The sequence below is a fragment of the Antrostomus carolinensis genome, unplaced genomic scaffold, assembly GCF_000700745.2.
Source record: "Antrostomus carolinensis isolate BGI_N321 unplaced genomic scaffold, ASM70074v2 scaffold3311, whole genome shotgun sequence".
In the NCBI taxonomy this organism is placed as follows: domain Eukaryota; kingdom Metazoa; phylum Chordata; class Aves; order Caprimulgiformes; family Caprimulgidae; genus Antrostomus; species Antrostomus carolinensis.
The window spans coordinates 1,817-18,642 of NW_010294620.1; the positions used below are offsets into that span (position 1 = coordinate 1,817).

Here is a 16,826-nt window from a genome sequence, read left to right on the forward strand (position 1 = left end):
CATTTTTTTTGTCAGGTAAATGTTGATTTTGGTTGAACCTTCAATCAGAAAAATTACAGTGAGATAATCTGCATTGGTGGGGGTAGGAAATGATTTTTTTTATATGTCTGAGTTGTGTTTGTACACTTGTCATTCTCCCATTCATCTCTTACCCTGCAGTGGGCAGTGGGGTTATAGCCCTTTCAGCAGCCTTTCCCTAGGGCTGAACACTGCCCTGCAGCATGGATATCGCAGTTCAGTGAAAAGCAAATGCAGAAGTAATAAAAAACTCGAGGTAATGCAATCCATTTATTGAGGAGCTCTGAGAAACACTGGGTCACCTGCAAAAGGGGGAGATTTGATGAACACCCTCAGTTCTCACTGCCCTCAGACATTTACTCTTATGACTTTTACTTCAGGTTATCATCATTCTCTCTATTCCACCACACTTTGATTCCTCATACGGACCTTTGTGAGTGCAAGTCCCTGCACAGCGTGAACAATCATTTGTTGTTGCCATTTCTAATATTTTCTTGCTGTATTTCTGTATTGCAGATGTGGATGAATGTGCTTCAGATTCTCACCAGTGTAACCCCACCCAGATCTGCATAAATACTGAGGGGGGCTATACCTGTTCCTGCACTGAAGGCTACTGGCTGTTAGAAGGCCAGTGTTTAGGTAAAAACCTCCTGTGATACGGTGTTTGAGCATCTGTGCATGTGTATCTGTGAATAGCTGAACTAATGTCACTGAGCATCTTTGTCAAGTCCACAGTTAAACCTTCAGCTACGTGGAAACTAATGTCATCTTTGTAAGTGCCAGCAGTCTGCTTGGCAGAGAGACTCCCTGGTGGAACAAAAATGCAGATGTAAATGCCATATGACTAACTTCTATGTAATACGTGGGATTTTCATATTTCCAGTCTGAAGGATTCCCTTTCATATAAGATCAACCACAAGCATGTATCCAAAAAGATTTGTTCCCAAACAGACTTGTCCTTTCCACATCGTGATAGTGTCGACCCAAAGGGATCAGTATTCGATACCAGGAAACAGGCCAGTAAATCCCAAGATTCAACCAGCCCTTTTGCCTGGGGGTGAGAAAAAAATCCTCTCTGAACTGGGTGCCATTTCAGTAGCTTCCATGCAGCTTTATTTTGATTTCATTATTTTCCTTGCAGCAATGTCCTGTTCATCCTTTTAGCTCATCCCTGTGGAAAAAAGCACCCCTCAACAAACAGCATGGGAAGACCTTACAGGTCCCCTCTGCTCCAGCCCATTCCCCTCACTTGACATGCCCATGGGATGATGAAGTAGATGTTAATTTTAGGTATTAGAAGATAGGATACTTTTAAAAAAAAAAAAAAGTTTGGTCATTATTTTTTTCCCCTCAGCACAGGCTGTTTGCCTGCCAGGTCTGCAGAGCTGGACTGTCCTGTCACAACACCTCTGCTGGAAGGAGAATGGGCTTTCCCTGCCCATTCATCCCTGGAGCTTCTCCAATTATTTTCCAACGTTCTTCTCCCAGGGGCCAATTCCAGTGAAGGATTGATTCACAGCTGCTTTCCTAACTCCTACAAACAGCTGCTGTGTAACTCACCTGGCAGGGACAGGGCTGAGCCTCACCCAGGCTGGGGTCTGTGCAGCCACAACCTCTTTGGGGAGTCACTGTCTTGTAGTTCCCCTGAGAGATTAAGTCTCCAAGCCCCCTGCTCCTTAATCTCTGATAATTCCCCTTCTGTTGGGAAAGAAAGCTTGTGACAGGGATTGCACAGGTGTGCATGATGGGGTGGGAATGAGGGAGGGCAGGGAGGGGGACTCTGCTCTGCATCACCTGTTTTTACTTCTCCCACTTCCAGCCCAAATGAAAGGTCTGTATGCAGCATTCACAGTTTGGACATGGATCTAAAGTACTTTCCTGCTTGATGGATATACCAGAGAACTGAAATGGCTGCATAGCTGAATTGATTCAAATATCCTCTTATGCTATTTAAAATAGGCAATAACATCCCAGGGTTGCCCACTTTAAGTAATCACAAGGTGGATTATTACAAGGCAATACAAAGAGCTAAAAGCAAATTGTGTTTAGAGTTGCTATATTTTTCCCTAAGGGTCAAAAAAGTCCCAGTTTTCCATATTTTCCACTGGCCTTGGAGAAGTCATTTTTTCTGGCATAAAGCAGCAAAAGACCATTTACCCTAATCAAAGATACTGGCTTGGGTTTTAGAGACAGGATTTTCTGGGGCACTGTTAGTAAACCACAGTTACAAAAAGCTACACTTCCATCTGTTGTAATTATCCCAGTAAAGTTCATACAGGAAGAGCCAGTACAGCAGTATCCACACAACACACCCACAAGAAGCAGCCCTGTAAAAGTCCTTATCCTCAAAATGTAGCACTCTTGAGATTAACAGTCCTGCAGAAGCCAAAGTATGTATTTAAAGTCATTCTGTCAGTGAAATGAGGTATTAATTTACTAAAACCCACGTAAATTTTTGCAGGATTTGGACCAAGCCTACTGCTGGTGTACATGCCATAGCTGACCCTGGCCTTTAGGTTACCTTGCTATTTAGAATGCAGTGGGAAATAAAAGCTAGCAGGGGTAAAACTGCATGTCAATGTCATTGTTATTTTACATAGAGAGAATATTTCCAAGACTTTCGACATTTTCAGAATGGTTTCCTGAGACTTTCTATGGCAAAACTGCCCCAATGAGCCAACAACATCAACTTGAATTGCAGGATGTAGCTACTTAGACAACAGATTCACAACATTGTTGTTCTTATGGTATTACCACATCATGTAAATGTTCAAGTTGTTCAAGAAGTCAGTTTCCCAGTTTTCTTAATATTTAATGCTGAAACAGGAGGCAGCCAATTTAGCTAACAAATAATGAACTGCTGGAATTCATGCAGATATACATGTATACGTGTGAACCATAGGAGAATATTGTCATTTTTATTTTCATGGGTGTTGGTACCTATGGTGAGGGTCACTTCACCAACTCTGTGCCTTCCTGCTTTGCTCCTTCTGGCAAACTGACTGGAGATAATAGACTTGGTTTTCTACTGCACAAACTTAATTTCGAAGCTTTGAGAGCAGCCATTACAAAATCTGCACAGATCAAAAGCTTGTTGATACCAAAGAAAATGTAAAGCCTTGGAAAGGACAACTACTCCAGGTGTTTCATTCTAGTTCTTAATCCAGGTGCCAAATTCTTCCAACACTTACCCTTATATGTATCTTACAGCATTTTCTTGTGCTGATAACAGTCAGTTGCATGTATTGGTAATGCTGCAATTCAGCCCAAATTGCTATTTTGGCATTCAATTTACAGTTTACATTTTAGAGTCTATAACTTGACAGTTAAAAATTCATATAAAATATGAATGTGACTGTTCAAAAAAAAGTCTTTAAAGAACTTCCTTTCTAAAAAAACAAGTATTTAGTTACAAACACATTGCTTTTCTAGTGAGTAGCTTTGGTATAAGTGGAGGTAAAAAGTTTTCTTTCTTGATTCTGACAAAACTTTGCTACAAGGGTGGCTGTGCCTCTGGTGACGAGCTGTGTCAGCTCTCAGGCATGCTGTGAGGCAGCTGCTTAAAGGGAGTGACTCTGGGCTTCCTGATGACATCACATTAAGCTGAAGATTACAGCAATGACAATCAGTTCACAGGACATGCTGATAGATGTCAGCTGTGATTAAAAACACATTACTACATTCTTCTGGGTAGAGATGTATTTTAACTATAACTCTGGGTCGGAACACCTGAAAGTTTGGCTGTTACATCCGTAACCAGTATGCTGAGTTATTTCTGTGTTACTGCTACCATTGACTCACTGTGTTTGCTGCTTTGTACCTGCATGTGAAAATGCAGACCACTCTACTCTTCATCTTTCCCGTCTATAGATATAGATGAATGTCGCTACGGCTACTGCCAGCAGCTGTGTGCCAATGTGCCCGGTTCCTACTCCTGTACGTGCAACCCAGGCTTTACCCTTAATGATGATGGAAGATCATGCCAAGGTACTGTGTATGGTAAACTGTGACTAAAATCTTTGGTCCCAACCCAGCAACACCCTTAAAACTCGCTTAGTTTTTAGAATACAAGTAACCTTCCCAGCACTACTTTTGAAAATGTTCATAGGTTTGTCAGCCTGAGATATTTCTATAGCTTCACAGTACCTCAGAGGGTACAGGTGCAACATGACCAGTTGATTAGGAGAAAAGGGCACAGGGGCCCAAGCCACCTAAAATATAGAGTTCCTCAATTCACTGAGATTACCCAGAGTTTACGCACTGAATTTACTTTTAAAATCTGAGGCTGTGTGGCCCACCTGAGACAGAATTCTTCAGATCAGTAAATTAGATCTGAGTCTCCCAAGTTCCAGACTAGGGTCCTGAGCATTAGTCATCCTTTTGCTGTGATGTGTTACCTCAGTCAAAGTCAACCAAACCTCTTCATAAAGCCTCTCCTCAGCTAAGCAGGAAGCATCTTCCCACATGCTGCAGGAAATGATCTGTGCTCATGATGACCAGAAGCTGCTAATGTCCTAAAAAAAAAAAAAAAAAATTAAAAATTCGGTTTTGTCTTAGCCCTAGGTTTCCGTGAGGACCATTCCTCATTGCATTATCTTCCTCAGGAATATCCTGCTGCATTTTGTCTCAGATTGCTTATGACAAAATCGATTCAATGGTTTTAAAATTGCAGGATAAAGACAGAAGTATTTGTAATAAATATTTCCATCTTCAATGTTATTTTTTTTATTTAAGACATTCCCAAAATGCTTCCTTTCCACACATGTTGTGTTTTCAACATGCTATTTCCAGGTATCAGCCCTAATCCCAATAAACAATACTGAATTGGTTGTATTTTTTCAGAACAAATCATTCTGACTGTACAGCTAATCTCTTTGAAATGCTTTACAATAATGAATTGAAAACAGAGTTTGGGGAGAAGTCACTGATGCATTGGGCATTGGTTTCCCATAGATGTGAACGAATGTACAACTGAAAACCCTTGCACTCAGACCTGCGTCAATACCTACGGCTCTTTTCTCTGCCGCTGTGAACCTGGCTATGAACTGGAAGCTGATGGAGTTAACTGCAGTGGTAACTGTCTTTAGTTATTTATTGTTTTGGTTTCTTTAATTCTATTAAGTTTTCTTTTCCCACTGTATTGTTTTGTACATGCTTTTTAAAAACTTTTTTGCATTGGTCAATGGTTAGCAGCAGGATAACTGCAACTTATATGATCTTCTTTCCAGGTAAAGCACACAGTAAATAACCAAAAAAAAAAACCAATGGAGGAGGGCTGCAGATGGTTTTAAAGAAATAAGCTAAATATTCAAAAGCTCCAAAATAACAGCAAAACATAAGAAAACACTTTGTAATGCTGAACAGGAAGCTTTATTAGAGCAAGTGAAGTAGGGATAGTCCTAGAACATTCTTCCATGATTAAAGAAATACTTTATATAAAGCACTTTTCCATTTGTCTGTTGAATGCATGTATTCCTCTTGCTCTTAGGACTGCACACTTCTGCCCGAAACTTTCCCCAGTTTCCCTTGTATGGCTCTGGCTACGCTTCAGAAACAATGTATGGTTTCTTCATACAGCTATTGCTAATCTGTTTAGCACATAGCAGAAGAAACTCTGCTTATGTCACCGTACTTTTTCCTCTCTTGTTTTTGTTCTTATTTTATTGCTTTATTTTAATTGAAGGCAAAACTTATTTCTGTGCTTAATGTTCCCACAGCCTGATAAAATTAGAGAATCCAGCCAATATTTCTTGGAAGGAAAAACACACTGGAAAATACTTGTTTTTTAATTTACAGTAAACAGATGTAACATGCTGTTTCTGAGAGAGAAGACATGTGATATGCAGTATGTGTAAAGACTATCCAAAGCTGTTCTTCCCTGCAAACCTCCTTATTATAAGGGAAAGAACAAAGACTTAAATCTCTAAAGGGTCTTACGCGTGTAACATTTAGAGCTGCAACACCTAACTTAAATTTTCCACTTTCTAATAGAGTTTCTGCTTCTAAGTTAGACTCCTGCACCTTTTTATCTGCTCTTGAGCTAGCTGGGGTCCTGAAACAGTTAAGTTCAATGCAATGCCATGTAAACATTTCCAGTACAAAATGGTGACAGAAGAGGTGGTGTTCAAGCCCCATTCATGTCTGAGTTAAGTAGCAAAAGGGACTTTCTACCACCCCGATTTAGAGCAGAAAACCTCTTCTTGACAATTCTGTGCAATCAAATGCTTGTAAAAACAGGTCAAATGTCTCCCAATGCCCAACGATAGGACAAGGAGCAATGGGTGTAAGCTGGAACACAGGAGGTTCCACTTAAACTTGAGAAAAAACTACTTTACAGTGAGGGTGACAGAGCACTGGAACAGGCTGCCCAGGGAGGTTGTGGAGTCTCCTTCTCTGGAGACATTCAAGACCCGCCTGGACGCCTTCCTGTGTAATTTCATTTAGGTTCCTGCTCCGGCAGGGGGATTGGACTAGATGATCTTTCGAGGTCCCTTCCAATCCCCATCATTCTGTGATTCTGTGATTCTTTCGCTTCACTAGACAACACTGAGGCTCACAAAGGGAATGCCTGGTTAGGAGGACACTTCTATGAGACATCCAGGATTCAGATGTACTTCAACAGCTGCTGGATAAGTCCGTGGCCTATCAGCCATCCTACCTCGAAGATGGGAGGCATCCCTGCCCCAATTCAAGGAGAGAGGCAAAGATTTCAACCTGGCTTTCCCAACATCATCATTATTTTCTAATCACAGAGATCTTGCGTGTGCGTTAGATGTGCTCTGAAACGCCTAACATCTTGTCCTCTGCAGGTAGTCAGCAGAATGCCAGAATTGTTTAGGAACAAGAAAGGTGGGGACTCAGCAGCAGAAATGTAGGATCCCCAGGGCTTTAAATCATTCCAGCACTTGACAGCAGCTGAGCACAGGTTATATGAATCCAATGTGCTGGAGGTCTGGGCTAGGACACCTTGAGGGGGTGGGTGATATCTTGGTCCCTTTATGGAGGCAGCCCTTGGCTCATGTGTTGTCAGGAAGGTGTTTTTTTCAGCAAACTTGCTGGGGCAAGTCACACAATAACAGGACCATGTAGATGTAGAGTTCCTTTCATCTCCCTTTTGATAATATGGTTGTGGCCATAAAGCCACTTTAACGTACTTGGACTTCAAATACTTACCAATCCGTCTGCACAAAACACCAAAAGGGAATAAATGGACTAAGCCTAATTTAGAAGAAAGAGAAATTCAGTCTGAAGAGTAAAAGTGATTTGCCTGGGACAGTCAACAAGTCAGAGCTGGGAATAAGAACTTGGGAGTTCCTGGCTGGGGTTCTGGCCTTTGTTTCTTTCTTCCCCTGAACAGGGAAATAAGGAAATGATTAACTGCAGCCCCCCTCAGTCTAACGCCTTTTTATGTGTTTTCCCCTCAGTCAGCCATGCCTCCATGTGCAGCTCCAAAGTTCCTCTCGCTTGAGCACAGTTTTGCAGGATACAATGACTGGTCAATTCATGAGTGCAAGGGGAAAAGAGCACTATTTCTGCTTTCAATCAGAGATTTGACAGACTACTTAGCTTCCCGGGTATCTGGGAGGTGGCTGGGCCTTCCAGTAGGTCTGACCCAAGCTGAGATGAGCTCTGTAGTCTTGCTGGAATGCCTTCGAAGTAACTGGCTAGAGGCTAAGAAACATAAAACAGCCAGGGCTGGCTGCAGGAGTGCTACTGGGACCCATGTGGCCCTGGGAAAGGGAAGTTTGCTCTCCAGAAAAAAAAAGAAAAAGAAAAAGAAAAAAAAAAGAAAAGAAAAGAAAACCACTGTCAAGTCTCTCCTTTCAAATTACAGTTGCAGCTTTGTTGTTGGAGTAGCTCTATCTCTGATGTAAAACAGAACTGAAAACATGGCCAACTGGTGACAGGTATTAAAAAAATAAAGATAAATAAATAAAACCCACACATTGTGTTTAGCAGCAACTTTGGTTTCCCTAGGAGAAAAATGTTTAATCAATAACTTGTCGTGTAGCATTTTGCCATGTTGCTTCAGAGCTCTAGAGAGCTGGAGGATGTCAACCTCTAGCTGGGGTGATGGGCGTGTAGTCTGGATGGCCACCTGCCTGCGGGACTACTCTTTTAACTGTAAAAGCAAAGACACTAAACTTTGTTTTACCACTGCAGACATGGATGAATGCAGCTTCTCAGAGTTCCTCTGCCAGCATGAATGTGTGAACGCGCCTGGTTCTTACTACTGTATCTGTCCTTCGGGCTATAACTTGCTTGACGATAGCAGAAGCTGCCAAGGTAAGAACATTCCTGTGCTGATTAAAACCTGAGGGGACCAGAAAATAGGCCCTGTGTCTGGAAAGAGGTTTTCAAGAATTAAGATTCTTGGTCTTGGCATTGCACAGTGAATACTCCTAGGGGCCAATTATGTAATTCTGGTAAGAATGTCATCATGTGAGTAGTCCCACTGAGGTCAATTGGTGTGTTGGTGTAAGTAAGACTTTACTGACTAGGAGACAGCTACACAGGAAAGCCCTCAGATGCTCTCCTCTCTGCTGCATGTCTCTCTTTAGTTTTCCTGTTCTGTAAGGTCAGAGAGCTTGAGCAGCTGATTTATTTTCTGTTTTTGCAGCACTTAGCATATGGGAGCACTCCAATAAGCAGAAATGAATGGAGTAAAAAGTGGTCTTAAAAGAGGGGCCAGTTATCAAAAGACCACTTCTCATGGTGCAAGAGTATTTTGAATTTTGGGGCAATTCCTTAAGATGGAAACTGGTTTGTAAGAGTGGTGCTTTGCACAAATTTCCCTGCTTTAGCCTTTCTCTTGTTTCTTGTGTTTTAGATATCAATGAATGTGAAACCAGAAACTTCACCTGCACTCTGCAGCAAACATGTTTTAATATTCCAGGAGAATATAAATGTTTAGACCCAGTAAGATGCGAGGAACCTTATATCCAGATTAATGAGAAGTGAGTAATATACCCACAGCCACAAAAGCAAATTCTATCTGTGTGAAGCGTATCCAGAGTGAACCAAATAAGCTGCATTTTTACAACACAACCACGAAGTGTGTCTAGAGAGCTATAAATACATGCTGTTGCTGCACTTACCATTGGTAGGGTTTATAAAAATAATAAGTTGCAATTCCTTACCAGGTCAGCAGGTGGGATATGATGTGATACTCAGATGTGTGGGAAGTTAGACTGGAAAAACACTTATGAGTGAGCAGAGAAAACAGCAAGGTTTGTAGTGTAATAAGACACATTTATGTACATTACTAACTGACTTCATATATGCCCCAATGCAGCCTGCTTATTAGTATGAGTATTTCCTGTAAATATTAACTAGCTTATGTCTGGGAAGTACTTTAAAACATTAAATGATAGTTATGGCAGGATACAAGTAGTTTCCTGCTGCTTAAAGGTTAAAAGTGATGAAAAGTGCACAGACTGATTTGTCTTGTCCAGAAATTGGGTATGTCTGGAGAGGGCTGTTAGCCCTGTTACTGTCTAAATTTGGAATTACTTGAGCAAGCAAAAAAAAAATTAAAAAAATAGATCTGACATTTCTAAAAATTTCCTGTTTCTTTTACATTTTTTGTAGGTACTTGCCTAAGGCTTAATCAGCTCCAGACAGATCTCTATATATTGCAGCCCATAGTATTTAATTCATAGTGTTTGCACTAAACCAAATTGCTTGGGATCACTTGGTAGCCTAATGTATTCTAAGAAAGGCAAGAGATGAAGAATCAGCTTCTTTCCATTATAATTTATTAATATTTTTACATTGTTTCCTGACCTAGGGCAGCTGAGGAGTGGAAATGTCCTGTTCTTCCAGTTCTGGGTTTACCTACGTTCAGAGGTGGTAGAATCTTAAACTGGAAGTTGAAATATCTGAAGCTTCTGTATCTAAATTCCCCAGAGCCCAACTATAGAGTCCTTGCAGATCAGCTTGCACCAGAACTCTTGTTCTCTGAGCTTTGTGTTAAGTGGCTCTGGCTTGTGTCTAAATGTGACTGCATTTAATTTGTGGCATATGTCTAAAAGTGGTCAGTATAAAAGCCAAGTGAACCTCTTGCATCTCTGTTTTCTGTGGAAGGAATCGGGCGTTTGTAATGCCAGGGTCCTTTTTAGGGGGGACATGCGAGAAGAACTCTCTAAAATTGGTGTTGGTAGTGGAGGTTATAGAAAAAAATAGGATATAAAGACCCAACTCTTTTCCAGTAAATTCCCCAACATAGCTTTTATAAAGGAACATCCTGCCTCACAACTTTATTAGAGTTCTCTGAGAAATCAGCAGCATGTAGCTGGGGCACATGGGCTGATGCAGTCTGCCTGGGTTTCCAAAGGCTTCTGCAAAGAACCTCACATGGAAATTTTATGGAAATTAAGGAGCCGTAAGTAAGAGAAAAGTCCCTGTCACAGAAAAATAACAGGCTGAAAGATAAAAAATAATTATAGTGTTAAACTGTCAGCTTTCACAGTGAAGTTCTGCAGAGATCTGAGCTGGACCTACTTTGTCCAACATATTTGTAAGCAACCTGGGAAAAAGGATAAACTATGAGATGGGCAAAGTCTACAACAGTAACTCAGGGCGGTAAAGAAAAGGGTGGGCAGAAAAGAATTGCAGAAGGAGCATCGATGACTGTGCAATAAAAACGGCAGATGAAATTCAGTGTAGATGAATGTAAAGTAAAAAGATTATCCCAAATTCACAAATTAAATAAAAAGCACTGATCTGACCATAATCTGTCCAAACTGGAATTTGAGGGTTGTTATCGATAGGTCCATGATCTGCAGTACTCACTAGAGGTCAGAGAAGCAATCTGAATTGGAGGTGTTAATAGGTAGAGAATATCCTTAGAGCACATGCCACTGTGTACCCCTATCTTCAAGACTGTGCAGTTCTTTACCCTCCTCTCAAAAGAAATATAACTGGACAAAGGTTCATAAAGAGCAATGAGGATGATAAAAAATATGGAATAGCTTCCTTGGGAGAAAGTACTAAGTTAGGGCTCTTCAGCCATGAACAGGGTCAAATATGAACTCTGAGTTGTGTGAGGAGGATGAGCAAGGATTGACTGGCTGCTGCCCTTTCCATAGAAGAGCTGGGAGCATCAGACAAAGTCAGCAAGGGGCAGTGCAGAGGGAGGTGAAGTGGGCTGTGGAGCTCCTGGCTGTGGGTGCTGTGGCTGCCAAACTTTCATGTGGGTGTAAGGGAAAGCTGGATGAGCTGACAGATAAGAAATATATTAAGGGCTGATGAATACATAGAAGACATCTTTGTTTCAAGAATTTCCATTTCAGTCACAAACAATTGGAGGCAGTTGGTGGAAGTGTCATATGCTTGGCTTGCTATCCTGCTCTTCCACAGGGCTCTGCATTTGATGCTAGAGCTTTGTTTCGATCCAGCATGTCCTGCTGCATGTTTTCATGTAGTATAGAAAAGATTGTCAAAGAACACAACATTTATGTAGCACCATCAGTGAAATGATCGAACAATTAACATTATTTTGGGGACAGTTCAGTTTACATTAGTACCAGAACAAACACGTGCAGGGTATTTTACACCTGCAGAGCTGCTTTGAAGAAAGTACAGATTTTTCAATGGTCTAAGGAGACAAAGGATGCCAAGATATTTTGGCCTAGAAGACAAGAAAAAGAAGGCAAGGATATAGGTAGGCCAGATTAGCAGCACAGAAAATACTAAAAGAGAGCAAATTCATTACAAATTTCATTGTTTTAGCTGGTCAGCAGCTTTGTTTGTTTATTTATTTATGAAGGTGTATTTGCATATAAAGAATCAAATATTATAGCACTTTGTAACCCCTAATGACAATCCTGTCTCTGACAATTAGCCGCTGCATGTGTCCAGCTGAAAATACCGGTTGCAGAGATCAGCCATTTACCATCTTGTACAGAGTGATGGATATGGTGTCCGGGCGGTCTGTACCTTCTGACATCTTTCAGATGCAAGCAACAACTCGCTACCCTGGAGCCTATTACATCTTCCAAATCAAATCAGGGAATGAGGGCAGGGAATTCTACATGCGGGTAAGTCTGGCGCTTATTGAGAGAAAACGCAGAGTATCGTCTTGTTAGCTAAATATCCTTCTGATAGCAGAACTCAGGTTTTTATTAATATTATTTAAACCTTCAGTTTGTGGCATTTTTACGTGCAGACATGCAGAGCAGCGTGTGGGTCTGCAGGGGCTGCTGGCTCTTTCAGGAAGGTAATCTACCCAAAGCAAACAAATTTGCTTTATGAGACATTAGATTCAGTAAAGTCCGGGGCTGTACCTCTGTCTAAGAATAGCTCGTGTCTCCCATGCTCAGGAGAAACTGTTGTGCCAAATATTTTTTTATTTGATGGACAATCAGTACACGTTACTGAAAGAGTCAACATTTCTTGTTTGATTTTTTTAAATTCTTAATTGGAAAATGAAAAACCTGAAAAACAAAAAAGTAAAGGGACCCCTCCCCTCCCGCTCCCTGCCTTTATGGGCACATTTTATAAAGCCACTGCAAGAGAAAACATGACCAATTTTTTTAATCTAAATTTTCCTCAGAAGACATCTCTGTTCCTCAGTCATCTTCATTGCACCTCTGACATGTGGGGCTGATGGGAAGTGACTGCATAGAATGAGGCACAGCCACCAGGGATGGTTCCCATGCCTCACAGAAACCAGTAGCATGATGGATTTCAGTAGATTTCAATACACATTTCTCCCATGAGCCTCAGATCATACAGTCATAATCATAGAATGGTTTGGGTTGGAAGAGACCTTAAAGATCATCCAGTTCCAACTCCCTGCCATGAACAGGGACACCTTCCACTAGCATCATTGCTCAGTTTTCCTTTACGGTTTTGTCACGTAGCCGTTTGCTGTGTCACCTGGAAGCCCGGCTGGCAGTCCCGCTCCCGCTCCCACCAGCAGCCAGCAGCTGGTGCCAACTCATTGCTTCGGGAAGAGTGAGCAATGGCAGGCGGGGAGGGATGGGGCGTGATGGGCAGCGGGGCCCAGGCCATGCTCCCAGGGGCTGGGGCAGCAGGGCCCATGGCACGGCCCGGGCAGCCTGCCCGGCTCCTCCTCACGGCTTCGTCGTGCTTCGCGGATCAGCGATAATCTCCATTTCGTGCTAAAACAAGTCCCACTGTGTGTTTCTGTTGGAAAACAAACTGCACTTGCTTTGAACGTCAGAAGCTCTGAACATAATCCACTGTTCTGGCCTGATATTTCAAAGGTCTGCTTCCACTGAGTAAAAGACAGATTTTTTGAAGTGCCTTCACATATTTAAAGCTCTCTTCAGAGGTTTTGCAACATTAACATCTGCAATTATACAACAAACACTGATCCTGTTCACATAGGAACATCTGTCCTCCAAGCTCTGTTAACATAACCCCTTCTTGGTGTTTGCTGCTTCAAAGCAACCGTGTTCTTTACATCAAACAAAATAATATCTCACGCGCAAAAAAAAGGTGTCACTGCTTGTGCCTATCCTAAATCCATGTTTTCATCTTTTTCCATTTGGACAATAGCAATTTTCTAAGTTCAATAGCTCCTTTTATGTGCAGGGCTCCCAAAGGCTTACCAAACTGTAGAGGGTGATAGTTCATACAAAACACTGAAATAGAGCCAAATGCTGAAATGAAGCTCGCTCTCTCCTGTGAATTGCAGTAGCTTCTAAAAATGCAGCAGAAAAGAGTGTTATTTTGGTTGCTCAAAGACCATGGCCATAACGTGGTTTCAACTGACATGAAAGTTTTAAAGAGCCCTTTTTTAAAATCTCACCTGTTTCCTCTTGTTTTGTTCACAGCAAACAGGACCAATCAGTGCTACTCTGGTGTTGACCCGGCCCGTGAAGGGGCCCCGTACTATTCAGTTGGACTTGGAAATGATCACTGTTAACACTGTCATCAACTTCAGAGGAAGCTCTGTCATCCGGCTGAGGATATACGTATCACAGTATTCCTTCTAAACCTCGAGTTTGTGCCCTGGAAACATTAAAACAAGAGACAGTTCCTCCCCTGCAGAACTCTCTCCTCAGAAGCCAGTACGTATAGCAGCTCTAAACCAAACCAGTATTTCCACAGGCCTGGTGACCTAAGCCTGCCTAAGGAGGGTGGCCTCTTCATGCACATTCCCTACCAGGATGCAGATATCTGAAGATGTGTCCTCAACAGATCCCATGTGATTCTCTATGTGGTATACTTTAGGGACTCTTCTTTCCATTGTAAACAACTTCTAGAGTATGAGTCTATGTTTGAAAGACTGTGAACCTTTGTAGCTCCAAAGCTGCTTAGCAAAAAAGCACCAAAGAAACTGAGGAAAAAGCTGGCTTTTGCAATCTTGCTTTTTTTTTTTTCATTATAAATGGAAAGCAGACAAACAAGCAGAAACAGAAACAAAAAGCCACCTATTGAAACAAGGGATCTCAGAAATGCTAACTTACATTCCCAATTATCTCTGGAATTATCAGTCAGGCACTTTGTCTCAATTCACCCTGCATTTGTCTTAGTTTCACCTGTTTTTTCTTTGATTCTATTTTATAGTTAAAATTCATTGTAAATTCATTCCAAAATACATGTTGTACTATGTAATCTACTTTCTAACAGTGTCACATGTTTGGGTTCCTTCCTGTATTAAATCTTTCTGTATAACAGAGTTCATAGAAATCCATCACTGGTTGGTATGTTTTACAAAGTTTAGGGTGTTATGTTTATTTACACCCAGACTCTTTGACACAAGCCTCCACTGCCAGAATAGTGCCCAGGGACTTCAGAACAGATGAGAATCAGACCCTTATTTTTCCCTGTTTTCCTGAGTGCGGTGATTGCAAGCAGTTTGTAATGGTTATAAGGTAGTGTAGTTAAAGCTGCAATTAAGCTCCTGTTCAAGGACCACTCAGCTCAGACCTATTCAAATTCCTTCAGAAAAAATGAATTGTTCTGTTCATGTGCAGTCTCTCTCTTACACGCCCAACATTGCAGGAAATAAGCTGAAAAGGACTCAGACCAGTCTTATTGTTCATGCCTCTGCCACAAAGCAGACCCCACTATACAGGTTCCCAGACCTCAAACGATGAGATCCCACAGTTTCCATAGGCAATGTCTTCTCAGGTATAACTGCTGTAACCAATAGAAAGTTTCTCCTAATCTGAGTCTCTGCTGTTGTAATTTAAATCCACTGCTTTTTAGCCTACATCCAGTAGAAAGAACAGTTTATCTTCCCCCTTTGCTGCAGTCTTTAACATGTCTGAGTACTGTTGTCATGTCTCCCCTCAGACTGTTTCTCTCTAGTCTAAACAAACCCAGTCCTTTTGGTCTTTCCTCATACATCACATTTTGGACCTTTGATCATTCTTGTTGCTCTTGTCTGGATTCTCTCCAGCTGGTTCACTTCTTTCTTAAAGTGCAGTGCCCAAAACTGTGAAAAGTATTCCAGCTGAGGCCTCACACTGCTAAGCTAAATCTATATATGTTTAGGATTTTGGAAAAAAAAAAAAAATATATAGTTTGGGGGTATAATGCTTACCTAGTTGAAGCCACTGGCACTTTGGTGATTTATTTTAGAAGGGAAGAGAGTTCATAAGCCTTGTTCTTCAGTTTCTGTGAAGCAAGCTCTTCTGCCTCCTGCTTTTTCCTTATCGGCTCATTTGCTTGCCAGCATCGCTAGGGCAGGAAAGATAACCTTTGCTTTGTCTTTTTGAGGACTGGAAGTGCTTAATGCTACTTGGGAAAAGGAGTTTATGAAGATTATAATTTGAGCAGGCTGTAGCAGAGTAGAAGCATTATGTGAGGTCTTCATTAAAGTGGAGTATTAAATGAGAGAATACAGACTCAGAAAGTTATCACAACAGAGACTGCATGACACAGTCAGAAAATTGACTCTCTTGCTCCTAATAAGCTTTGCGAGTTAGTCTGGAGTTGTTATTCCCTAGCTTTATTAGAGACTTTGGCCTTTTACTTGTACTCAGCTTGAAGGAAGCCCTGATGACAGGAAAAAAATGCTGAGTTGAGTGTGCTTTAGCAGTTTCCATTTCTTAATGGTTTAAAGTCTTCTCTGTGCTACTACAATGTCTTGGGATCCTGTGGCTCAGAGCTCTGTACACAGACTATCCTTTATTGTAAAAACAAAAAGGCTGGAGCTTGACTCCACAGTGTAGTGGGCCAAGCTGAGGGCAGGAAGCCAATGAGTTTTGTGAGTAGCCGACTTGGAGGAGATAAACATAGAGGAAATGTGCAGAGAAATATCAAAAACAAGAATGTGTTTCCTGAGTGTATCATGGCTCATCATATAGCACCGTCTTGGAAGGGAAAATAGAGATGACCAGGAAGGAGGAATGCTAGTTTATAACCATGGGGCTAAAAGTGCTCCTCTGTCCCAGCTGCTGGAAGTGGGACATGGGAAATAAGCAGGCTCTGGTGGCCCAGAGAGCAGACAAAGGGCAGGCAGTGTCTTGCATTAAAGACGTTAAACTCCTAACATGCTGAAGGTTTTCCCATTGCTTAAACATCCCTTTTCCCCCCTTTTGTGCCCCTATGTTATGGCTTCTTCACGTCCAGTTGAGGAGTCCTCTCCTTTCCTGCCATCACATCACCTTTTGGAGGGGAAGTGCACCCTGTTAAGACATCAGACAGCTTCTCACGTCTGGGCTTTTCTCCCATGGCCCCCACATACCAACCTGATTTAACCCTAATTTAGAAACATCAAAACCCAGAGGAATTCCATAACAAAACACTTTGTTAAAAGAGTAAAGCTTGAATGCTTGGTTTTAGCAGGGTCCAGCAAATACTCATAAAGTAATATTACACTTTCT

General features: G+C 41.6%; 1 protein-coding gene across 1 annotated transcript; it reads left to right on the forward strand.

Moving 5' to 3' along the window:
• Positions 1–534: 534 nt before the first annotated feature.
• FBLN5 (fibulin 5) lies at positions 535–14,685 on the forward strand (the record flags this gene model as incomplete). The annotated part of the gene is made up of 7 exons (XM_010177666.1): positions 535–657; positions 3,889–4,005; positions 4,972–5,091; positions 8,182–8,304; positions 8,849–8,975; positions 11,864–12,059; positions 13,824–14,685. Coding segments are annotated over 7 exons (968 nt in total), but the record flags the coding sequence as incomplete, so codon positions are not given.
• Positions 14,686–16,826: the final 2,141 nt, after the last annotated feature.